General features: G+C 39.0%; 1 protein-coding gene across 2 annotated transcripts; it reads left to right on the top strand.

Moving 5' to 3' along the window:
* The first annotated feature begins 22 nt into the window (after nucleotides 1-22).
* Nucleotides 23-20904, top strand: TARP (TCR gamma alternate reading frame protein). Of its 2 annotated transcripts, none has more exons than XM_081102778.1 (4): nucleotides 23-72; nucleotides 15046-15369; nucleotides 17898-17945; nucleotides 20290-20904. In XM_081102778.1, the coding sequence occupies exons 2-4, from the start codon at nucleotides 15231-15233 to the stop codon at nucleotides 20430-20432; spliced, it is 330 nt and encodes a 109-aa protein (XP_080958904.1). In that variant the 5' UTR covers nucleotides 23-72; nucleotides 15046-15230; the 3' UTR covers nucleotides 20433-20904. The 2 variants fall into 2 exon arrangements, with proteins under 2 accessions (XP_080958904.1, XP_080958903.1); XM_081102777.1 differs by lacking the exon at nucleotides 23-72 and adding an exon at nucleotides 5506-5542.
* Nucleotides 20905-26727: the final 5823 nt, after the last annotated feature.

Here is a 26727-nt window from a genome sequence, read left to right as displayed (position 1 = left end):
GTAACCAGTGTGTTAGCTCAGGCTGGATCAAGATATTTGCAGAAGGGACTCAACTCATAGTAATTCCCAGTGGTAAGTACTCTTCTCTGTTTTTGAAAAACTGGTAGATGCTGCTTAGATAAAACAATTTAGGATCATCTCAATCTGACTGCCTCATTCTTAGCCTCAGCACATGAACAGCAATTTTGCAGCTACTGGTCACTGTTTTTGAGAACAGAACTACTTCGTAAATAGTTTATTACTTCCCTGCTTGTAAGCAGATTGAAATTCTATTTTAAGAAAACACATACACAAAAAAAGGGTAGACTGAGGCTAGAAATTAAAATATTTTGAGTGCCATGTCTGTAAACTATTGGTATAAATTATTGGTTTAAGATACCTTTCTTGTAGAAGGTTGTTTTGTTTTTTTATTGAGAGACACTTTAATTAATTATCTCTTCTCTATGTTGAGATGAAACATATTGTACCGTTCTCTAAATAATCTGATAAACCAATGGGTTTTTATGCCTAACCACAGTGCAAAAACTTAATTCTTACAGTGAATGAGTGAGAACATCACAATTTATGCTACCACGAGTCTTGTTATATTGCCTAGAGATGGACCAGTTTAATGAATTATAAACTCAGTATGTCATTGCAGCTCCAAAGTCTATGAAAAAAGTTTGCACGGTTTTACACCCTCATTTGTTCGTTCATTGTCTCAACAAACATTTATAGAAGAGAGTATCTGTGCTGAATGCTGGAGATAAAACAATGAAAAAGACATCTGTCCAACACTCACAAAGCTCCCAGTCTAGTAGCTAAGTGTGCTAGATTCCGGCTCGATTGGGCTGCCTGTTCTTTGGCCTGTGGCTACCATAGAGGAAGATGGTCTTGGGTTCATGAGTTGCTTCCATCATTTATGTAAGGGTTACCACTTATAAAATTCATGCATTTTGTTCAGTGGAAGAATTTGATAACATGGATCAGGCCGTCCCATTAAAGAGAATGATATCAGCTAATATTTTTATTGAGGGCCAGACACCATGCTAATAGTTTCAGTGCCTTATCTCATTCCCCAGTAGTTCTGGACAGGAGATCTTCTTATTCCCATTTCATAGATAAGGAAACTGAGGCTTAGGGTAGTTCAGTTATTTGCCTCAGGTCATGTGGCTCGTTACTATGGCAAAGTTTAGAGTCCAATAGAGATCTGTCTGTTCCAAAGTGCATGGTCTGGACCATTATGTGATACTGGAAACATTAAGTGATGTTCTGTAGTCTGAATATTTGCTCTCCTATAGTCTGACCTTTTAAATGGACTCTTTAATTGACTAGTTATTAGCAATAGCTCATAATTTGTATTACTATTCTTGCGTGAAAACAATGCTTCTGCTTCTAATTATGGCACCCCTCTCTCCCTCCAGAAAGATCAAGTAAGTAAGTCATGTTGAATAGGCATTAAATAAATACTTAAAATATGATTCTTTCTACAAAATGACAAGTCATTTTGACACCATTCCACTCAATTTTCTTTCTGTATTGGCATCAAGTTTCCTAGAAATAGTGTAGCCAGTAAAAGAACTAACGCAGTTGCACTAAATTGCATAATTCAGAGCCGCCTTTCCACTCATGATGGGACAGCTACAGCAATGCCAAGCCGAACAGGATCCTCTGATAAGCAGCACAGAAAGTATGGCCCATGCCCCGGCAACTGTAAGTGTAATAAGTCCAAAGGTGCGGTCTTTCAGCCACAAATAGCAGGTAGTGCAGGTGCTGGTGCGGGCTCAGAACTGTTGGATGCAGTCCCCGTTTGGTCGCGTATCAGGGTGATCTCCAGAGAGCTTACTGACTTCATCCAGGTGTTTGGCGGCAGTTGTCCCCTGACCTAGCATGGAGGACAGTAATAAGGAGTTAGCTAGTGAGGGTCCCCAAGGGGTGGAGATGTTAGGTCCACTTGGTATTTTTATGTTGAAAGATTTTTAAAGAAGTTTATATAATCTATTTATTTGAAACCAAAAATAACTAAAGGAAAAAATGCTACGTTTGTCATTTGGCCAGAGGATGATTAATATCAAAATATTTGACTGTATGCAAGAAGGCCATAAACTGGATTTGCTTTTTCTAAATTCAGTCCAATAAATTTGTTCATTCATCAGTAGCCTTACAAATGAAACCCTGCCTGAACGCATTTCCCAAGAATTGTTCTAGCCTGCCAGATCCATTCAAATGAAGGTTTTGAAAAAAATTTTGCAAAGTTGATAAAGCATTGAAAAAATAAATAAATTATATATTTTGGTTTTCTTAGTGGTTGTGATCAGATGAACAAATGAATTCATAAATTGAAAAATCAACTTTCTGGTCCTCTTTTTTTTCAAAATTAGTCCATACTCAATGTAAATTATAGCAATAAATTAAATAATGGCGACACAGATATAATTCATGAGAGTTCTGAAAAGTGCTTTTTAGGAGAGTGTGGGGCAGGGGAAATTATAGACTTTGATTCTGGGTCTATCACTTTCTATATAAATATCCTTTAACAAATAAATTTTGATTCAGTGGTTATTACTTTATTAAATTTATAATCATAGTATATACTACTATGGAAAATACAATAAAATAAGGAATAAAAAGAAAGCATTTTTTCTCATCCTGCTGAGATCTTGCTCCCAGGTGTATCCTCTGTTTGGCTCACATAAATTTTTAATAAAAGTTATCTACAGGTTTTCAGGGGGATATACAGTAAGCATAAGGAATATAGCTAGTAATACAGTAATAACAATGCATGTTATCAGGTGATTATTATATTTATCAGGGAGGTTACTTTATAAAGTTATATACATGTCTAATCCCTATGTTTATAGTTGAAGCTAATATAATATTGTATGTCAACTGTAATTTAAAATTTTCAAAATTATAAAAAATTTTAAAATAAAATAAAATTTAATGTTGAAACATCACTTACTATTTTTATACATTTCCATCTATTCATTCTAAATATGCATTTCAAATGGCTGTTGTGAGAATTAAATGAAATTAAATATGGAAATAACCTACCACATGGTCAGTGATAAAAATGTGAATTCTCCAGAATTCAGATTTCCACCCGTTAGAGCTCATCATAAAATCAGGAGTACAGACAGATAAGTATATTATCTAGTCTAGAGATCATTTTTTTAAATGGTCAGTATTTGAAAATACTGTGAATTTCTAATTGTTACCTGCTTGAAAAAAAATGATTAGAATATAATAACCATTATCTCAAATACTATTAACCTAAATATAAGGTGATTTCTCATTTTCCAGTAGAAATGTCTAGCGGTAAGAGAGGGGGAGGGGCTTGCTACTTGCATGTATAAATTTATAGTCATATAGAGAAAAGTCAAATATCCACTTATAATACTTAGTGTCTTAATTAGACTATAGCTACAAAGTTAAAAATTATATCAAAACAAATACATATCCGGTGTGAAATATCACTACATATTTATATCAATATAAATACCAGGTGATTTTTTCCCCTTACATTTCATTAAAAATTTTATTCAGACACTTCTTATGCATCTAAACCATCTACTTTATTTTAGAGCAACTTTCTAAGTTACTGAGTGTCTCTTTTGGGATATCTATATGATGTATGATGTCACTGGAAATTTAATCTGAAAAGACAATTACCATTTACGAAATGAAAGAAAAGCACTTTTTCATTTATTCTGTTAATCTGTACAAGTGCAATGTAAGCATAAACTACAGAGTCTTTAGTCTCTAGTAATATTTACCAAATCCCTGTTAAAGTTCTTTGCTGTCTATACCAGTGATAGCTCTAAAACTAGTATTTTAAATTTTTAAAAATTACTTTATTTCAGTTTGATATCTTATCTAAACAGTATTTTTGATCGAAGCAGAGTATTGGAAGATCATGTTTTAATCTGAGAGGTTTCACAAGGACTGAAATACAAAGCGAAAGCTCTTTTTGAGGGAGTTTTGGGAAAGAAAACTTCACCTTATGTTCACTTTTGATCTGTTTGAATTCCACATGTTTTGCAACTATATCACAGAGCTACAATTTACAAACATATTCTTTCATCTCTCATGTCATCTCTGATTTAGAGATTAAACTATCAACCTCACGGGCAGAAAAAGAAACCAGCTATAATGCACAAACTACTTGTCAGTTACTTAAACTGCCTATTTCCAAAATCTATTTGAAAAAAACTGAAACCAAAGTTACAGTCAGACCAGGAAATAAAAATAGAAGATCAAAATCATTCAAGAAAGCCGAAGAAAATGGCCTGTAATTATCCAGCAAGAGCACTGGGTAAAATTTTATACTCAAAGGTAGGAGAGGTATGTCAGTTATATCTCAATTTTTAAAAAAGTGATTTTTTTTAAAAAAGAAAAAAACTGTAATAGAGTACATACTTTGCTAATTAATAGAATGAAGCACTTCAAATTTTCAAATATGATATGTGTTTCCCACTATAACATTAGGAAATGATTTCAATATATGAGTCCCGTAGGAGGAAAGTGAAGTAAAAGTGAATATTGTCTCGGACATTCATTTTATAAAATGGAATAAATGGTCTTTAAACACACCCCTTTGACACTACCACCGCGACAATGCCATGGGCATTAGAGCAGTTGCTGTTATTCACAGATGTGACCCTCAGCAGATACGGTCAGGCGGGTGACCTTCCAGTGACCTAACATGACAATAGAAGGCTTTGAGACAGCCATCCTGTCATTTCTCTTGAAGGCCCACTGCCAGGAGCTTTAAGCTGAACTTGCAGCAGGAGCTGGAAAGATGGCAATTTGAGGCTGAAATGTCTGGTGAAAGCGTGGAATGCTAGTAGTGCTGTTTGTTAACTGGGGAAAGAGCCATTTGTTTTGAACAACTCAAGTGAAGCAGCTCCCATACTGACCTCATATTATTAGGCTTTGGCTAATGTTCCCTTTGATTTCCTTAACACTGAAAATGCAGATAAGACAAGACAAATTAGTTCGTTAATTAAGCGTGTGTAAGGCACACTTCTGATGATGATGGTTTTGAGAATTCCAGACATAGTAGAGCAAAGTGGGATGCACTGCCAGGGATTTAGCTTCCACCTCAAAGTGCTGAATTCCTATTAGTAGGTCCAAGGTTTGGTCCCATGAGATTAAAAAGTCAGGTTACAGCACAAAGTCATCACAATCAAATGGCTAATCATTATCATAATTGCTTATTTCCATAGCATTTTAAATCAATTGCTTTTCAAATCTTGTTTCATTTTGGTCTCACTTTGACACTAGCAGTGATATCAAACTGACTGGCACTAGCGTCATTGTTTTCAGATCAATAAAGCATCAGAAACTTGAATTGACTTTGTTTGCTCAGCCACAGACCTTGTAGGAGCAAAATGAACCAGGACCAGAACATTGATCTCTTGAGTCGCAGGCCATCCTAGTTCTACTAGAGTTTGAAAAACTCAGAGAAGCTAAATTAGTCTAAAGTTTTTGATAGTGGTTGAATCACTGTGGAATTATGATAGAAAACTCTTCGGTGATGGAACAAAACTTACCGTCACAGGTAGGTATCAATGCAATTTTTCAAGGTACTAGAGGGAGGCAAGAAACAATGAAATTGGAATAACACTAAGACTATTTAGAAAGAACAGGAATGTGATGGGGATTAGATGCAGGAATCTTAGAGATTGTAAAACAAGTCCTCAAAGGCACGCACAGACAACATTGTGCAAATATCGTAACAAGACTTGGCTTTGGTGTACATGTGGACTTGCACAGAAGACTCATGCATAATGTATGCAATTGTCATGGGAGTGCTTGGCCCCAGGATAAAGTTTATTATTGTTGGTCAGTTTTGTGAGTGGACACATTTCCTTGTCTGATGGTGGAAGGGTGTTGTGGAAGAGTCTGGGCGTTGGGGTCAGGATGACATGGAGCTCCGGCTCCATCACTTACTGCTCATATGAACTTAGGCAATGACTCTGGCTTCAGTTTTTTAACTCATAAAGTGGGGTAAGTATGTGCAGAGGATTTGTATGAGAAGCGATTGAGATGGTGTGAATGAAGTACTTGCACATTGTCTAACATATAATAGGTGCTGAAGAGGTGTCCCCCAGTTCAAATGTAAAGGAAAATTGTATCCAGTATGAAGAGTAGTTTGCAGCAGTAATATTGACAGAGCATAAATTCCTCAGAGAATTAAGCTGCGTTTCTAACTACTTATAGAAAAATTAATTTGGAGGTATTCTTTTTACCATCGCTTGGCAAGAAAAATGAGATTAACATGTGCTTGTTTTTAATTTTTATTATTGGCCTATGTGCTTTAAATCTTAACCCTTTATCTTAATTGATATTATTACTAATACCAACATTTATTGGCCCTAAAATTTATAGACAAAAAGTTTCAGCTTCATATTTATCAAAAGAGTTTAAATGCATACAGAAAATGGTCAATATGTAAAGTCAATTAAATATAGTTAGAAACTTCATAAGTTTGGAATACAGATATAACCATAAAATAGCTATAACTATGTATTTGATAAAATAAAAATGACAAGAAAAAATAGGGAACATTTAATATCAATGTAGGTTTGAAATATCATACTTTCAATTGAAAATATAGTTGACATTTACATAGAATTTGGTAAATTTGCATAGTATTGCTGCATCTTAATAAATATAAACAACTCAGGCAATTTAACTCAGACATATTATTTGATTATAACTACATAACTGCATTGGAAGGCTTACTTATTTATTTACTAGAGGCCCGGTGCACAAAATTTGTGCAAGAGTAGGTGTTCCTTCCTCTGGCTGCCGGCACCAGCTTCCCTCTGGACCGGAGACCTGGGCTTCCCTTGCAGCCCCGGCTTCATCCAGAATGTCATCCGGTCTAATTAGTATATTACACTGTTATTATTACAGATTTTTCTGGGTGATCTTTTGCATTTTTATTTCTATTATTGCTGATAAAATAATATAAGTGAACTCTCATTTTTTAAAAATGTTATTTCAGCTAGATATTGTTTTTTTCTTTTTTTGCGGGGGGGTGGCCTTCTTTATTTTTTGAACTGATTTCTTTTATATAAATCATGAATAAGATTTTGACCATAGGGGAGAGAAAATGGCGGAGGTTTAGACAGACGTGTCGGTGCCTTGTCCCGGAGCAGATAAGGGCGGGCAGCTGAAACGGGTAGCATACAGCCCGAATAAGCAGAGGAGATTCAGCTGAGACAGTCTGCAGCCAGGAAAGACAGAGAAATCCTAGATAAAGGGAACGGTTAGAGGCTGAGGCTGAAACCTCTCCAGGTGCGCCGGCACAGCCGCGGAGACCGTGCCATCTTGGGTGACTGTCGCCGGCATCCAGAGACCAGCTACTAACCCGGCAACAACGGCTCTCAAGCAGCGCGACTACGTGAACTCTGAGGAACTCGGCTTCTCCCCACAGAAAGCAGATCCAAGCAACAGCGGCCTCCTGATCTCCACACGCTCTGTCTGAGGAACAGCTGCTGTGGGTGAAGCCTCCCTCCACCAGCCAGAAGAGCCACAACAGCTGTGAACAGCACCCATCAGAAGACCCGCTAACAACAGAGGAGCAGCTGCTACCACGACCGCCCAAGGAGCAACCACAGCCCGAGGAGCCACTGCCACCTAGGGAGCAGCCACTGAACGACTCAATATCTATATACGTCAGTGAGATCAAACATGGGTAGACAAAGAAATCCCCAAAGGAAAGAAAAGGAGGACTCACCAGAAAAGCAGCTAAGTGATACAGAGGCATACAACATGACAGAAAAAGAATTCAGAATAAGGGTCCTAGAGTGCATACACCGGATGGAGGAAAAAATCGACAACTTATCCAAGAAGCAAGAAGAAACAGATGAAAAAATCGACAACTTAACTAAGACCCAAGAAGAAATGAAGTGCGATATAGCTGCAATAAAGAACACCATTGAAAGTATCAACAGTAGACTAGGAGAAGCGGAAGACCGAATTAGTGAATTAGAAGACAGGGAAGCAAAACACACCCAAACTGTACTTCAGTTGGAGAAAAAAATTAAAAGACAGGAGGAGAGCCTAAGGGAGCTTTGGGACAACATGAAACGAAACAACATACGAATAATAGGGGTGCCAGAACAACAGAAAGAGGAACAAGGATTAGAAAACCTATTGGAAGAAATAATATCAGAAAACTTCCCTGAGGTGGGGAAGAAAAAAGTCACACAAGCCCAGAGAGTCCCAAGCAAGGTGAACCCGAAAAGACCCACACCAAGACACATCATAATTACCATGGCAAATGTTCAGGACAAAGAGAGAATCTTACAGGCTGCAAGAGAGAGACGGAAAGTTACATACAAGGGATCTCCCATTAGATTATCAAATGATTTCTCAACAGAAACACATCAGGCCAGAAAAGAATGGACGGAAATTTACAAAGTGATGCAAAGCAAAGGACTGAATCCAAGAATACTCTATCCAGCAAGGCTATCATTCAAAATTGAAGGGGAAATAAGAAGCTTCACAGACAAAAAAAGGCTAAGGGAGTTTATCACCACCAAGCCAGCAATGCAAGAAATGCTAAAGGGACTGGTGTAAAAAGAAGAAATAAAAATCCCAGAAAGAAAACAGCCACACACACAAAAAAAGGAATGGCTACAAACAAGTACCTTTCAATAATAACTTTAAATGTAAACGGGCTAAATGCTCCAACCAAAAGATATCGAGTGGCTGAATGGATAAAAAATCATGACCCATACATTTGCTGTCTACAAGAGACCCACCTCATTAGAAAGGACTCACACAGACTGAAAGTGAAGGGATGGAAAACTATCTTTCAGGCTAATGGAAAAGAAAAGAAAGCTGGGGTAGCAATACTTATATCGGACAAAATAGACCTCAAAGTGAAGGCCATAACAAGAGATACGGAAGGCCACTTCATAATACTAAAAGGATCAATACAACAAGAAGATATAACCCTGATAAACATATATGCACCCAATGCAGGAGCACCCAAATACATAAAAAATCTTCTGGAAGATATCAAAGGAGAGATCGACAACAATACAATCATAGTAGGGGACTTTAATACACCACTGTCATCACTGGATAAGTCCTCTAGACAAACAATCAGCAAAGATACAGCAATACTAAATGACTCACTAGATCAGATGGACTTAATAGACATCTTCAGAACACTTCACCCCAGTGCCACGGAATATACATTCTACTCAAGTGCTCATGACACATATTCAAAAATAGACCATATATTGGGTCACAAGCAAAGTATCCCCAAATTCAAGAAGATTGAAATCATAAAAAGCGTCTTCGCAGACCACGATGGCATAATATTAGAAATAAACTGCAATAAAAACAACCCAAAATACTCAAACACCTGGAAGCTGAATAGCATGCTATTAAATATTGATTGGGTTACCAATGAAATCAAAGAAGAAATTCAAAACATCCTGGAAACTAATGACAATGAAAACACAACAATCCAAAACCTATGGGACACAATGAAAGCAGTCCTGAGAGGGAAGTTTATAGCTCTACAGGCCTATCTCAAAAAACAAGAAAAAATGGTAGTAAATCAGCTAACTCTACAACTCAAAGAATTAGAAAGAGAGCAACAAGAAAACCCCAGAGTGAGCAGAAGGAAGGAGATAATAAAGATTAGAGCAGAAATAAATAACATAGAGACCAAAAAAATAATACAGAAAATCAATGAAACCAAGAGCTGGTTCTTCGAAAGGATAAACAAGATTGACAAACCTCTAGCCAGACTCACCAAGAAACAAAGAGAGAGGACCCAAATAAACAAAATCAGAAATGAAAGAGGTGAAATAACAACAGACCCCACAGAAATACAAATGATTGTTAAAAAATACTATGGACAGCTCTACTCCAACAAACTAGACAACCTGGAGGAAATGGACAAATTCCTAGAAAAATACAACATTCCAAAACTCAATCAGGAAGAATCTAAAAATCTCAACAGGCCAATAACTATGGAAGAAATTGAAGCAGTCATCAAAAAGCTTCCAGCAAACAAAAGCCCAGGACCAGACGGCTTCACAGGGGAGTTTTACCAAACATTCAAGGAAGAACTAAAACCTATCCTCCTCAGACTACTACAAAAAATTCAAGAGGAAGGAACACTTCCAAGCTCATTCTATGAAGCCAGCATCACCCTAATACCAAAACCAGGTAAAGACAACACAATGAAAGAGAATTACAGGCCAATATCCCTCATGAACATAGATGCCAAAATCCTCAACAAAATCTTAGCAAATCGGATCCAGCAGTACATCAGAAAGATCATACACCATGACCAAGTAGGATTTATCCCAGGGATGCAAGGATGGTACAATATCCGCAAATCAATAAACGTGATACATCACATAAACAAATTGAAAGAAAAAAACCACATGGTCATATCAATTGATGCAGAAAAAGCATTTGACAAAATTCAACACCCATTTTTGATAAAAACTCTCAGCAAGGTGGGAGTAGGAGGATCATACCTCAACATAATAAAAGCCATATATGACAGGCCCACAGCCAACATCATTCTCAATGGACAAAAACTTACACCATTTCCCCTAAGAACAGGAACAAGACAGGGATGCCCCCTCTCACCACTCCTGTTCAACATAGTACTGGAAGTGTTAGCCATTGCAATTCGGCAAGAAGAAGAAATAAAAGGCATCCAAATTGGAAAAGAGGAAGTAAAACTGTCCTTATTTGCAGACGACATGATATTATACATACAAAACCCTAGAGACTCCATCAAAAAGCTACTAGACTTAATACATGAATTTGGCAATGTAGCAGGATACAAAATTAACCCCAAGAAATCTGAGGCATTTCTATACACCAATAGTGAACTTTCAGAAAGAGAGATTATAAAAACAATCCCGTTTACCATCGCACCAAAAAAACTAAGCTACCTAGGAATAATCTTAACTAAAGAGGTAAAAGACCTCTACTCAGAAAACTACAGGACGTTGAAAAAAGATATAGAGGAAGACATAAACAGATGGAAGAACATACCGTGTTCATGGATTGGTAGAATCAACATCATTAAAATGTCCATACTACCCAAAGCAATCTATAAATTCAATGCACTTCCCATTAAAATACCAACAGCATACTTCAGAGATCTAGAACGAACTCTCCAAAAATTCATCTGGAATAAAAAAAGACCCCGAATAGCTGCAGCAATCCTGAAAAAGAACAAAGTAGGTGGGATCTCAATACCAGATATCAAGTTGTATTACAAAGCCACTGTTCTCAAAACTGCCTGGTACTGGCACAAGAATAGGCATATAGATCAATGGAATAGAATAGAGAGCCCAGAAATCGGCCCGAACCAATATGCTCAATTAATATTTGACAAAGGAGGCAAGAACATACAATGGAGCCAAGATAGTCTCTTCAATAAATGGTGTTGGGAAAATTGGACAGATATATGCAAGAATATGAAACTAGACCACCAACTTACACCATACACAAAAATAAACTCAAAATGGATAAAGGACTTAAATGTACGACAGGAAACCATAAAAATTCTAGAAGAATCCAAAGGCAACAAAATCTCAGACATATGCCGAAGCAATTTCTTCACTGATACAGCTCCTAGGGCACTTGAAACTAAAGAGAAAATGAACAAATGGGACTACATCAAAATAAAAAGCTTCTGCACAGCAAAAGAAACCATCAACAAAACAACGAGAAAACCCACTGTGTGGGAAAACATATTTGCCAATGTCATATCTGATAAGGGCCTAATCTCCAAAATCTATAGGGAACTCATACAACTTAACAAAAGGAAGATAAACAATCCAATCAAAAAATGGGCAAAGGACCTAAATAGACACCTTTCAAAAGAGGACATTCAGAAAGCCAAGAGACATATGAAAACATGCTCAAAGTCACTAATCATCCGAGAGATGCAAATCAAAACAACAATGAGGTACCATCTCACACCTGTCAGACTGGCTATCATCAACAAATCAGCAAACGACAAGTGCTGGAGAGGATGTGGAGAAAAAGGAACACTTGTGCACTGCTGGTGGGAATGCAGACTGGTGCAGCCACTATGGAAGACAGTATGGAGTTTCCTTAAAAAACTGAAAATGGAACTCCCATTTGACCCTGTGATCCCACTTCTAGGAATATATCCCAAGAAACCAGAAACACCAATCAGAAAAGATATATGCACCCCTATGTTCATAGCAGCACAATTCACCATAGCTAAGATTTGGAAACAGCCTAAGTGCCCATCAGTAGATGAATGGATTAGAAAACTGTGGTACATCTACACGATGGAATACTATGCTGCTCTAAAAAGGAAGGAACTCTTACCATTTGCAACGTCATGGATGGAACTGGAGAGCATTATGCTAAGTGAAATAAGCCAGTCAATGAAGGAAAAATACCACATGATCTCACTCATTCATGGATAATAGAGACCATTATAAACTTTTGAACAATAATAGATTCAGAGGCAGAGCTGCCTCAAACAGATTGTCAAACTGCAGTGGGAAGGCCGGGGAGGGTTGGGGGGCAGGAGGTAGGGGGGTAAGAGATCAACTAAAGGACTTGTATGCATGCGTATAAGCATAACCAATGGACATAAGACACTGGGGGTTAGGGGAGGCTGGGGGACTGTCTAGGGCGGGGGGATAAAATGGACACATATGTAATACCCTTTGTAATACTTTAAGCAATAAAAAAATTAAAAAAAAAAAAAAAAAAAAAAAAAAAAAAAAAGATTTTGACCATAAATAACTTAAGTTTTACAAAGAATGTTTAAAGAAAAAACATGTAATACAATTATCCAACATATAGGTACTAACGATATATAATCAAGTACACTATATAATAGTTAACTATTACATTAAGGAAGATATGGAAGTTCAAGATTCATTTTATCTTGAAAAGAATGATGCAAAGAATCTAGCTAAGAAAAAGGGACAGGCAATAAAAATAGTGTGTTTCCACACAAAAGCATTTCAAGTTTATCATTTGATTTTCAATTTATTTAATATAATGAATCAGAAGTATTACTATGAAGAAAAAAGTTTCTAAGATGAAAATTAGATTCTTTAATATATTGATTAGAGATTAAAATTATGTAAATATATTGTAAAATTGAAAAATTAATATTATTTTATATAGGATGGTTTTTAAGTTAAAAATAAAATATACGGTTGGAGAAATATAGAATGTCTTACTATTATAATCAATAAAATATTATTGCACTAAAAGTAAGATATATAAAATTAAAATAATTATAAGCACATTATGACTTAGTTATGTTTACAACATGATTTAAAAACCCAACATTGTTTGCTTACTGATTTAGTATAAAAATCGGGAGCTTTGCTTCACAGTTAAAGTCTTAAGAATTTTTTTCCTTTTCTTCTCAAATGAGAAATCCAGTTAATTTTTCTTAAAAAATTGCCCATGACTTATTAAACTAACTCCAAGCTAGCCCAAAGAGAATACAGTAAGAAATTTGTGTTTTAATCAGAAATAAAATTGGAAAGAGTTTTAACGTTTATAATTTCAATCATTAGATTAATAATAAATATGTAATCTAGTAACATTCCATCATGCCTTTGTAAATATATGTTTTGTTATATAGTCTGACATATATAGAAACTCTAGAACCATCGCTTTTAACATTATCCCACTTGTATATAAATTTTATTCAGCAGATGCAAACAAAGAAAATGATGGAGCTCTAAAATAGCTCAGCGGCCTTATAGGGCAAATACAAATTTCATGGGAGACACTCAGAGTCAAAATATGGTGTATTTAAAATATGGTGTAATAGTCATGTTTAGACTTGAAATGAAATTCCAAAATAAAATGTGCTTTTGGTAAACCTTTTCAAAGGCGAAATAAAATTCTGTTAAGGGCATTTACTCGCTAGATTAAGATAAGTGTTTCTGAACATAATCAATGAAATTTTAATAGAAATTTTGGAATTATTGCTATTTTGCTTCTAAATTCAAGGCATCATAAGCAATTTGGAGGTGCAGTTTTCAATACCGCCCTAGAAATCTGGAGTGGTTCAGATGTGAAACCTATTAGGAGAACTCTATTACTTCAGAACTGGGCATGAATGAGGTCCATATTGGGAGGTAAAAGAATAACTGGATAAAGGAGTACATCTGGTGGTAGATTCCCATTAAAACAAGTGACTGTGTATTGTCTAGGAGGAAAAGAAAAACTTCCTCCTGGCATTTATTTTTATGAAAATAAGATAATTTGGTATATTTCAGAATCAGTTCATAGAGAGTGAGTTCCCACAGAGTTACAGAGCAGGAGACCGTGTGGCCAAAAAGAGCTTAAATTACAAAAGTCCTAGCATGGGATAGGAAAGTACTTTATTTTTTATATTTTTAATTTTTATTGAACTTATTGGGGTGCCATTGGTTAATAAAATTATACAGGTTTCAAGTGTACAATTCTATAACACATCATCTGTATATTACATCATGCATTCACCACCAGGCAAGTCCCCTTCCATCACCATTTATCCTCCCTGCACCTTCTTCTACCTCCCCTACCCCCTTGCCCTCGGGCAGTCACCACAGTGTTGTCTGTGTCTATTCTGGTTGTTGTTTATTTGCACTGTAGAAGCCACTAAGGATTCTCATCTGAAGAGAGATTATCTCTTCCCCTAGCCCCCTATCCCCGTCATCCATCCTCCGCCTATGATAGCTTGAGGGAGATTAAAACTGAGTAAGTTCACAAATGTTGGAGCGGTTAAAGGTCATCCCCCATTTTAGGACATGGAGAAGGAACACGGGCCAAGTTTTCATTCAGGCTGTGCCAGTGAATCTCTGTGACGCTGGGCGAGTTATGAAACCTCTTTTCACATCTGAAAATAAGAACAATAATAAGTGGCACACACTACATGGTGGATGAAAGGCCATTGTAAGCACTGACTCAGTGGCAGCTTTCCTTCCTTTTACCGTATGCTAGGTTGTTCCAAACCACACAATGTTTGTGTATCTCTAATTCTTCATTGCTGTTCTATTTTTCCCACAGATAGAAGCTATGGGCTAGGGTATTATCCCAGGCCCACTATTTTTCAACCTTCAGCTGCTGAAATAAGCCTTCATAAGGCTGGAACACATATTTGTCTCCTTGAGAAATTTTTCCCTGATGTTATCAAGGTGTACTGGAAGGAAAAAAATGGCGATACAATTCTGGAATCTCAGCAGGGAAATACCATGAAGACTGATGACACATACATGAAATTCAGCTGGCTGACCGTGAGTGAAGAGTCAATGAATAAAGAACACAAATGTATCGTCAAACATGAGCATAATAAAGTGGATCAAGAGATTCTCTTTCCTGCAATAAAGAAAGGTATGTGTGTGTGTGTGTGTGTGTGTGTGTGTGTGTGTGTGTGTGTGTAATCTTCCCAGAACACTTTTTTGCCCCCAAAGGGAATGCCCCATGTGTCTGTCATGTACTAATAATAATTACAATTATATATACATATATCTTCCTCAAATGTTGCTACATTTAATAGTAGTATAACTGTCCTGCTATTTTCCCATAGAATTGAAAATAGTATAGGTGTTAGGACATAAAAAAGATAAAGAAATAAAAGTTTTACTTTTCTCAGCCTCAGTTTTATCATCTAAAATTAAAGTCACATGATTTTTTTTTTTTAGGGTTGTTGATGAAACAACCCACATGACAGCACCAGCAATTTAGCACACAAGAAATGCTCAAAAAGAGATTCCACTTTTGATTATCTTACTTGGTCAGGAAATAAGAATAATCATACATCTTTCAGGAATTTTCTGCTCAGCAAGCAAAGTCACTCATGCCTGAGTCTTGCTATCCTTGAAGGATAACCCATGAACAATGAATCTTGGGCGACTGATGGTGTCATTCTGAGGGAGTTGGATCAAGGTTCACTGAAAAATAGAATAATTTAGCCCTGCAGTGTTATTATGGTCCTAGGTTTTCCAGATTCGTATTTTATGTACCTTTGCAGGTAAATTTTGGTGAGGCTAGTGCCTAGAAACATATTTCCATCCTACATAACGAGTATATTTCTTGCCACTGGTATTGCTGCTCAACAAACACGTAGTGCAGTACTAGCGTGTGTCAGGCCCGGAAGGGTATGGATGAATATACTAGGACGAATCTCTGTTCCCAGGAGGATACACGAAGTGAAGAGAATGTAGACTTTTCCTAAACATTCAGGGTCACCTGGGATTCAGGCATGATGTCCCAAAGGAGCGCCTTTGATGCAGATGCTATTCATATGTAGGCAGTGTGGGCAGGGCCGAATGTGCCCCGCCCCCGGCCGTGGTCCCATAACTCCCTGGACTCAGAACTTCAAGTCTTGAGTATTAGCACAACAGACCAAGGTCCCGTAAGAAGGAACCAGTTGGATCTTTACCCTGTGGCTAACAAGGCCTTTCTAAGCAGTGGGAAATGAGAACGTCAGATGTGCTAAGACCTTTGCTGTGTACCAGTCTTTATCTTACACCTGAGTTTCCCCAGAGACCAAGTCAGGTTCGAACACTTGCCGTGGCTTCCTTCTGAGGCTGTGATGAAGGACAAGTGAAATAATATCTGGGAAATGCTTGCTCTCAAAAATATAACACGAACGTATTTATTCATGTATGTGTATTTATATCCTTTCCTAGAACTAGGGTAAGATTGCCGAAAGAGCCCTAATTTTCCTATTTCTGTGGCTAAGAAACAGAAAGAAAGCAAACAGGCAAAGCACAAGTTTAATACAATCACTGGGCTTCAATGTCCTATTAGGTTTTGATTTTTCCAGTGACCTGGGTTGACTATCGTAACGGAGAGAAGGTTTTGGTTACGAGGTGTTTTACTTGGCGTCTAATTACTGAAACAAATGTCTCCCTTGGGCGTCTCATGGCAACAAAGCTAACGAGGGTGTTTCTGTTCATGTCAGTCTATGGCAAATTTCTAATGCTGTTTCTCGGAAGTTTTTTGTTCTGAAAATATAACATGGAAGCACAAATTCAATCTCCCACAACAGTCCTCTGAATGCTGGCTCTCCCAGTCACTGGCGTGCCTCTCAACAAGTCACTAATACTCCCTAAACCCCACTCCTCGTCTGTGACATGGGGCCCTCCAAAATACGACTCACTCCAGTCTTATAATGCATGTGAAGCATTTGACGTTCACTGCGCCACACAGCCTCGCACAGGAATAATCACTTCGTAGACATTAGCTTTTATTAATACTGTTGTCATGTCCACAAACACAACTGCAGAAAATGATGTGGGTGAGCTGGGGACATTGGGGAAATGCATGATTTGGGAAGGCATGGCTTCGATGGGAAATTTGTCTAAACCAGACTCCTTCAAACATGTAAGATTCTGTTGTGGGTTTCACAATTGAGCAAATTTCTCTAAGTAGCAACTGTTCATGTCAGCAGTGTGTGCTGAAGACTGCGGAGCAGCTCCTTTTTCTGTTCATTGTTTTCCCATTCAACAAGTACTTATTGAACAGTTACTTTGCTGTGGGCACTGTGCTAGGAGCAATGAGTGCAGGAGGAAAACAGGTAGTCTTGGGCAGTGGCCTCCAGACAGGATTAAAAAGTTAAAATGTACCCTTCATGACCTTCAACATCTTCACGTGCAGAAACACAGTATATGTATTAGGTCTACTGAATTACACAGAGTCTGGGCAACTATTCCTGGAATTGTGGGCTCATATTTTTAATGGCTCTCTCTTCTCTGTTGGTAGATTCTATCTATCTATCTATCTATCTATCTTTCTTTCTATCTATCTATCTATCTATCTATCTATCTATCTATTATCTATATATCTGTCTATCCAGACACACAGTCAAATAATGGTTATGAACAATTCATTAATAGTGCTCTCATTTCTTGTAGAGGCTGCTACTAATCATATAAGAGAAGTTTATCTGGAAGACAAAAGTGGTAAGTTCTTGCATGTTTGCCTTCATGTCATGCTGTAGCATTTTTTCCCTTCTGGTCAACTTAAATTTTGAACTTCTCGGACTTAAGGTAGAAAAATCAGAACGGCTGGAATTTGCAGAATAGACTGAATGATATTTTAAGCAAATCCATCATTTCCTATTAGCTATCTTAACACAGTAAATGCTATATTTTGGTATTAGATGACTGGGGTGTGGTGATATGCTCAGAATTATTTCAACACTGGATTTTATTCATCTGCATGACTTTTGTTTCTATTGATTAGGGAACACATACTATCAATATGCTTCTAGATTTTTATCTTTGGTCCGTGCTAGTAGTTAATAGCATGAACTGACATTTACTGAGCAGTTCTTATACAGAAGGCGTAGTGTTGTGTTTTGAATGCATTTCCTTGTTCAATTATCATAATACTCCTATGAAGTGGTAACTATATTTTCCACCATTTTACAGATGAGAGAGTGAGCTAACATTAAGTCCCGTACACTGTGCCACACAGCTAGATCTGGGCTGTCAGCCCAGGACACCTGAGTCAAGATTTTATAAACTTCCTCAGTTCTTTATTCTTCCTTTATGAGTCGAGTCATTGAACAAGAAAGCCGAAAGCCAAGACCCCAGGTCACCGTGGTCGGCAAACCAGGGCTTGCGAGCCACATGCAGCTCTTTGGCCCCTTGAGTGTTGGTCTTCCACAAAATACCACATGCGGGCGTGTGGTACAGTGCGATTGAAACTTCGTGGCCCATGCGCAGAAGTCAGTATTTTGTGGAAGAGCCGGTATTTTGTGGAAGAGCCACACTCAAGGGGCCAAAGAGCCGCAGTTTGCCGACCACTGCCCCAGGTCAGTGGATGCATGGCTGGGGCGGGGCTGGGGGCAGTGCATGGGCTTCTGAGTACAACAGACTGGGCTTCAACCCCAACTCTTTTAATAATTAGCTGCATGAATATGGGTACTAACACTTTACTCATCTGCCAACCAGGAATACTTACACCTAACTCAGTTCTTAAAGAGATAAGGTCACATATGTGGAATGTCTAGCATAAGGTATCTCAGTTAGCTGGCACAGAATATGTACTAGTTTCTGGCCCTTTCTCCCTACAAATGCACAAAGAGAGCAACTAGAAGCACTAGCTCTAGTCCTGCTGATCTCTCCTCCATTTCCAATATCAAGGGGGCTCTGGACCTCAACTAATACCTTCTCTGACCAAGGGCAGGAGTTCTGAGCACATCACTTCTTGAGGCCCCTTTCCACACCAAGTGCTAATAATTCTGGAATGCTGATGCTGTGAAGATAAAGCATGTCAAAGGGAAATTTCCATAGGAAAGGACGTGGCCTTGTGGTTCATTGAGTAGCAGTCTGGCTCTCCATCACTGGTCGTCAATCATATCTTGACATCATATATTTTTTGCAAAACTTCAAAGGATATTAAGTGCAATTACCCTATAGTATCATAGCCCCAGTGAGAGACATTCAGGAAAGACAGGTGAGCCATCACCTCTTAAAGTTGCAGAGAATTTGGATTAACCACTTTCTTCCAGTTAACATAATGCCCTCTACTAAAACCTTGCACCCACCCCGTTGTGAACACCACCAAATTTTCATGGATTGTACCCTTGGAAAGTATCATATTGCATGCACATGTAATGCCTCAGATACTTCTAAGTCAGCAACTCAACTTTATACTCATGCTTAACCCTTTGATATCTGGGGTATTATTTATTGTACTTGGAGATGCAGAATTACAGAGTAATTAAGAATGTGATCTGTAAACTCATGTTGCTGGGATTGAAATCCATCTTCTGGTACTTATTAAATGCATGACATCAGGCAAATTACTTCTCTCTCCCCAATTTTTTGTAAAGCAGGAATTAAAATAATAACCTCATAGGTTGTTGTAAAAATATATAAGATTAATGCTTTGCATACAAAGCTCTCAGAGTGTTTAGCATTTGTTTAGTGGTTAATGAATATTGGCTATGATTAATTAGAGATATGGTAGGGGTGAAGAGATGCTAAAAGCTACTTGCCACAAATATTTTCTTCTCAGTGGACTCACTCATTAAAAATGCAACCTTAGTTTTTAATATTTTGGAGCTCTCTAAGTGAATTTAGCAGAGGTTGTTGGTTGACTTGGCCTGCAAGCTGGATTCTACATTGTCTTGTTGTTGTTGGTAGAGGTGGTAGATGTTTGCTTATTTGGGGGGTTGGTGGTGTGAGGGTGTCACTTTAATGAAGATCATAAGAAGTAAATAAGTGTGACCCCTCCCATTAATATTTCCTACCCTTTCAAAACAACAGGTGAAACTAATAAATTGACTTCTCCTAGATATGCTTCAGCTGCAGCTCATCAATACCTCTGCCTACTACACCTACCTCCTCCTCCTCCTCAAGAGCCTGGTCTACTTTGCCGTCATTTCCTTCTGTCTGGTTCGGAGAACAGCAGCCTGTGACCATGGAAAGAGTTCATAACAGATAATGGCACAAAAGAATCAGTGTTCTTTTCCTTATTTTTCTTTTTTTTTTTTTTGCCTCTGAACCTGTCTGCTGAGGATCTAGCTGGACTTTCTTTCTGGGTTTGGATGATTTCAGTTCACATGTGCCTTTTTCTATTATGTCATTTTTGCATAATGGTTTTCAAACCACTGGCCAAAGGCCAACAGAAAATTCCACTGTGTAACAATAACAAATTCCGCCATTACTCAGGGGCAGGGCCAAAGGGTACCCTGTAGCACCATCTTCCCATAATCCCCCTCAGCTCCTCTAGCCAAGCCTAATAATCACGCCTTCTGAGTACAGACAGCACGCAGCCTCTAGTCACACTCCTTAGGGCTTTTGCACCAGATAACTGCCCTGAACTTTCCATTTTACACACCCGGAAGATGCCATATTTGCTACTTGAATTCTGTATTTTGTTTTTCATACTAAGACAATAAATTTTTTTAAAATCAAAAGTCTACTCTTGTCTATGTACTCTAATTTGATGAATCTAATTGGAAGTCCAAGATAAGAAAGACATGACAAATGAGGTGTCAAATGCAGTGTTGGCGTGATGGTCCACACAACATTTCTAGTTCGTTCCCTGAGACGGTCGTTCGGATGCTTTCTCTGGGGCACTGGTTCCTAGGGGAGCCAGTGCCAAATGAAGGTGCCCAGCTTCCTCCTCTTTCAAAGGTTTGGTTTGGGACATTCCAATGGCGACGCTGTATCACCTGCCATGACTTGCACTGTGCGCTCAGATCTATACTAGTGTTTCTCAAGCATCAAGCTTCCTGACCCTCACGATCACCCTGTGAGAACTGCCCTGGCATTGGAGAGGCAGTGTGAGGGAGGGGTGAAGCACGTCGACTCTGAACCCTAAGTGCCTGGGTTTGAATCCTGGGTCTAGCATTGCTCTCTGTGTCCTCAGACAAGTTCTTTGAACTCTATGTGCCATAATTTTCTCATTTGTAGAATGCAGTTACGGTGCCTGGTCTACTCGATTTGTGTGAATTAGTTGGGTTAATAATTTTTGGTACATGTAAGTCCTCAATAGCATTAGCAGCTGTTAGTAGCTCTACTTTAGAAATAATAGATCACACACACACACACACACACACACACACACACACACACACACACACCCTGACAGTCATCTCTAATCTTATTTCCCTGCGGAGAAGTTAGATGCGGATGGAATAGTGCCTCAGTGAGTTTCTACTACAAACCAGGCAATCCCACGAATCCTCTCAGAGCCTTTGGAGGTGGGTACAGTCCAAGTTTACAGACTGGAGAGATTGTTATCTGCTCCTGGTCACCATTTTGTAAGTAACGGTCATTTGAAGCCAGGTCTCTCTACACTCAGAGCCGTATTCTGTGACCTAGTATCATGTGGCCTCCCCTTCACCTACTTTCAACTGGGAAAAACAAAACAAAATGCACTGCTTCTTTACTACACGCATCCTCCAAGGAGCCAGGGAGAATTTTCTTAAGGACTTGCAGGTGCACCTACATTTTCTCCTGGGAGAACCATAATCACTCCCTTGATTAGCAACAGGATGGAAATCCTGCCTTATTTTATGTGTCCCAGATTTGCAGCTACTCTTCTGGGGTGATAATGAAGTGAACTGAGAGTCCCAGGCAGAGCAGGACCTCCGATGGTGCTCTCGGGGTCCTGAGATCCTCAGAATCACCGTGTAGAAGCCTCTGTATGTCCGTGGGCATTTCTGAGGTCGGAGGTGGGTGCACTTCCTTTTTTGGTCCAGGACTTTTCCCATCACAGCAAGACTGCCACACGGTGTGGTGGGAGGAACACTGGGCCAGAAGCCTCACCTCCCACTCCATAGTTAGAGCCTCAGTTACTTGGTCTGGCTCTAACTAGCTGTGTCATTTATTCTCTTTTAAAAATGTATTTTTATTGATTTCAGAGAGGAAGGGAGAGATAGAAACATCAATAATGAGAGAGAAACATTGACCGGCTACCTCCTGCATGTCCCCTACTAGGGATCAAGCTCGCAGTCTGGGCATGTGCCCTGACTGGAAATCGAACTACAACCACCTGTTTTATTGGTCGACGCTCAACCACCGAGCCACACTGGCCAGGCTTTGACCATGTCATATTGCCTAAGTTTACCCATCTTTACGAGAAAATGTTCAATTTAAATAATTTCACATTTCTAGCATATTTACAAATTCAATGATTAATATCCTAATGTAGTAATAACAGCAAACGTTTGCACAGTGCTTAATACCTAAGTATGTGTTAACATTTAATTCACACAAGAACCCTATGAAACAAGTACAATTATCTCTGTTCTACAGATTGGGAAACTGAGGCAAAGAGGGGATAAAGAATGTCCCCATAGTTAGCTAATGACAGGCAGAGCTTGGATTTGAACCCAGGAAGCCTGGTTACCGGAGCTCTGCTCTTACATCTACATTAATTGCTACTAGAGTAGAAACGGGTTAATTTTAGTTTCAATTAAGACAGGAAAATTTTCTTCCTTATTAGACTAAGAGCTAATGAAGACAACTACCTCTTTACCTGTCTATGCTTTCTCTCCTTACTCCTATGCTGTTCATACCGTTAGCGGGCTATAGGCCAACATGCCACACAAGTTTTCTCATGTTGGGAAGATTTTTATATGCTGACCTCACACACACCAATCAGACATCTGTGATTAGGGTTCATGGCACTTGGTTGGGTGAAATAAATACCAGGACAACAGGTGGCATCCACAGGTGTGCAATGAGAAACTGAGGCAAAGATTTCTGCAATTCCACATAAAAGCACTCACGGCCCAGTAGTTTTTATAGAGCTAGAGTACTCCATACACTTCTCAGCCATAAAAGAAGGGAAACACCAAGGCAACAATTCTCAAACTTTTCCAATTATGAAGTCTCTTCACTGTTTTAGATTCTTTTCTCCATAAACTCATAGATTTTTGTGAAGGTTTTCTGTCAATCAAGCAAGCCACAATGATGTAACACTCGATTTTCCCTTTACATTAATCAAAGTCCTATATAATTGCCAATTAGAAATTCTGAATAATAAGAGATAGTCAGAGATGCTATACCCACATAATACGATACAATACAAAAAGCTAGAAACTCAACGCGTCGTTAGCCATGAAAACTTATTGGGTAAATGCATGGTCTCTGGCGGGTTCTGTTAGGCTGTTTTTTGTTCGCTTTCTTCTGTTTTGTTTGAATAACAGCAAGTACCTACAACTTAGTGAGCATCAGGAATTCTGCTCAGCAGTTTGCATGCTCCGTGTAATGCTCTCACTGTACCACAGCGCAGGTACCATGCTGCGCTGATGGGAAAGCTGTAGAGAGGCTACTATGCCAGAGGTTAAACATGGAGTCGTGCCCGCGTCCACATGATTCCAGGTCCATCTGACTGAAAATCTGCTGTTTTGCCCACTATGTCAGCGGCTGTCCCCTTGAAGCCTTTAAAAATCGCCGAGGCCAGCGTGGCTCAGTGGTTGAGCATCGACTTGTGTGAACCAGGGGGCCACGGTTGGATTCCCAGTCAGGGCACATGTCCGGGTGGTAGGCTCGATCCCCAGTAGGGTGTGCAGGAGGCAGCGGACCAATGATTCCCTCTCATCACTGATGTTTCTATCTCTCTCTCCCTCTCCCTTCCTCTCTGAAATCAATTAAAAATATTTGTAAAAGATTACTGAGACCCAGACTGCATCACAGGCCAGGCGCCGGACTTTAATAAAACCTTTAGTAATTCTAACGTGTAGCCGGTTTGAGGCCAGAAGGTGACTGAAATAGCTCCTGAGCTCCAGCGCTGCTGTCTCAGCTCTGAGGCAGCCGGGAGCCATCACAGCCCCTTCCACAGGACAACGTGCTGCAACCTGGACAGGTACCTAAAATTGTTAGGCAATACCTCCATGTGGTTCCAACATCACAGCACCTGTAAAATACACTATCTTGCAGACCACATTTTTGTTTCTCGTGCATCCTTGTTTTTATTATGCAATCAATGCACATATATAAATACATATGCATGTTTATATACATTCTAATTTCCTCCCTTAACACACAAAGGGGGTACACAATACACATTATTCTGCGCGTTTCTTACTTATACATCCTAGAGCTCTAATGTCAGGACATAGGGCCACCTAGCTGCATATTTCCTTTATAAAATCAGCTCTCCATGATAGACTGTTGGCTATTATTATTAAAAAATGCTGAAACAAATATTAGTGTTTTATGTCATTTTGAATGTGTGCATTGGTCATTTCTACTTCAATGTAGGTAAATGCCGAGAGTGTGCTGTCTAATGCCAGGACTTGGCTAACATGACAACTGAAAAATAGTCTCATCGTGCCTTTAATTTGCTTTTCTCTTATGAGTGAGGGTAAGCATCTTTCCATATATTTGAAGTTTATTTATGTTTTCCTTCTGTGAAATGTTGGCCCAGGTCCTCTGGCCACTTTTTCTTATTAATAATACTAACAAGTATGACACTCATTTATCCGTGCGTCTGTGTATGTCCATGGGCATAGGCATAAAACAAAATGTTCAATGTATGCTTGGTGGGTTAAAAAAAAAACGGATTATATGAATCCTTTAAAAATAAAACCTTTTACATATTAGAATTAAAACAATGTCTCATTTAAAACTGAAAAGATTTTGTTTGTTTACAATCAACTTTAGGTCCTGAGAAACCAAGTAGAGGCTCCCATTGGGAAACAAAATAAGACCAAACAGATACAAGAAAGATGCAATTTAATTAGAGCTCCTGCTTGATTCTCATTGATTTGATCAAACCTCATTAGGCCAAATACCCCCCCTACTTGCAACCAGTGTGCCACAAGGATTTTTAAAGCAGTAAATACCTGACTTTTTAGTCAGGGGCACTGACCTCTTTTCCCTTAAACTGTCAAATTAAAAAATGACAACAGCCAACACAACAATAGCCTGCTGGTGCAAATGCCCTGTCTTAAACCGTAAATACACAGGTCATTAAAGAGTTGCATCTTATCGATTACACCACATAATAAGGTTGCATGTGATTGGTTAATTCTTGGTACTAGAAATCCTTATATACAAGTATATGCACCTGATTTTTTAAAAAGTTACTTTGAGCAAAAAGGGTAGGTAATTACTCTTATTATTGTTTTTATAAATCAATCAAAATTATAACTACTTTTTGTCAGATTAGCAAAAAACATATTTTTTGTTGTGCTGCAGAGTATTACCAATTCTTTTATGTGTGCCATGAGATGAGAAAGATTGAAGATCGCTGACTTAACAGAGTTGAAACTATTTCTGCAAGGGGGAAAGGGAGAAGCAGAGGGAACCTAAAAATCACTGAGTGTTTTGTGTGGCTAATTTCACAGCTGGGGCACTGCTAGCCAGTATCTCCTGTGGCTTCAAACTTCGTGGCCACTTCCTTCCCCAGCTCAACCTGGGCTGCCCTGACACCGGAGGCGAGGCGGAGAGGAGGAGAGCGGAGGTGGTGGTGGAGGAGCCAGCGTTGGGGGGGAGGGTGCTGGTGCAGCTGATGGTGCTTCATGTTCTCAGGCCTCCTTTGTTTACGTGCTCCGGCAAATGCGGTTGATTCGTGGAAAATGCTCCAACTCAAACCGGCCCCCACTGGTTGGGTCTGTACCAGTGGTGGCTGGGGTGTTATAAGATAAAATAAGGGCAGTTAAACCACAACCACTTTGAAAAGGCCACAGCTAATGTGAAGAAAATATCCATCCACAGACACAAGCAGGCGGTCGTTATCAGACATGCACTTAGGCTGTGGGGAGGGGTCCCCACTTTTTATATACAAGGCTTACTCCCATTACTCCTAGACCAGGAGGTTAGTAAGGCTTACCCTATGCGAGCTGGAAATTTATGCCCAGGACTGTTCAGATGCTGCCCCTTCAGGCCACCACGACGCTGTTCTGGAGTAAAGAGCAAACAACACTGGGATAATCCCTAACATCTCACCCATTCTCTGGGCTTTTCCACGGTATTTGATTTACTGAGCCTGTACCTTTCAGGCTTCATTTTCTCAGTGTCGACAGGGTGGCACTGTGTCTGTGAACCTCGTAGCATGGACAGACCGTGGATGTGGGCAAGGGTGATGAGCTTTCTCCTTCCCTTCATGAGAACACAGCGATAGCAAGGCCCTACCGTATCCCTGAATGTCCTATATGGAATCCTGTAAGCCCCCCTAAAGAAAGAAAAATACTTCAGTCAGCCTGCGCAAAGCTTAACAGAAGACACGCACATCAGAGAGAAGGGTGATTGGGGTCAAGTAGAAGAGGGCTGG

This window comes from Myotis nattereri (assembly GCF_964212035.1).
Source record: "Myotis nattereri genome assembly, chromosome: 11".
NCBI classification, from domain to species: domain Eukaryota; kingdom Metazoa; phylum Chordata; class Mammalia; order Chiroptera; family Vespertilionidae; genus Myotis; species Myotis nattereri.
The sequence above is the reverse complement of the archived record's forward strand: the minus strand, read 5'-3'. Positions and strand labels throughout refer to the sequence as shown.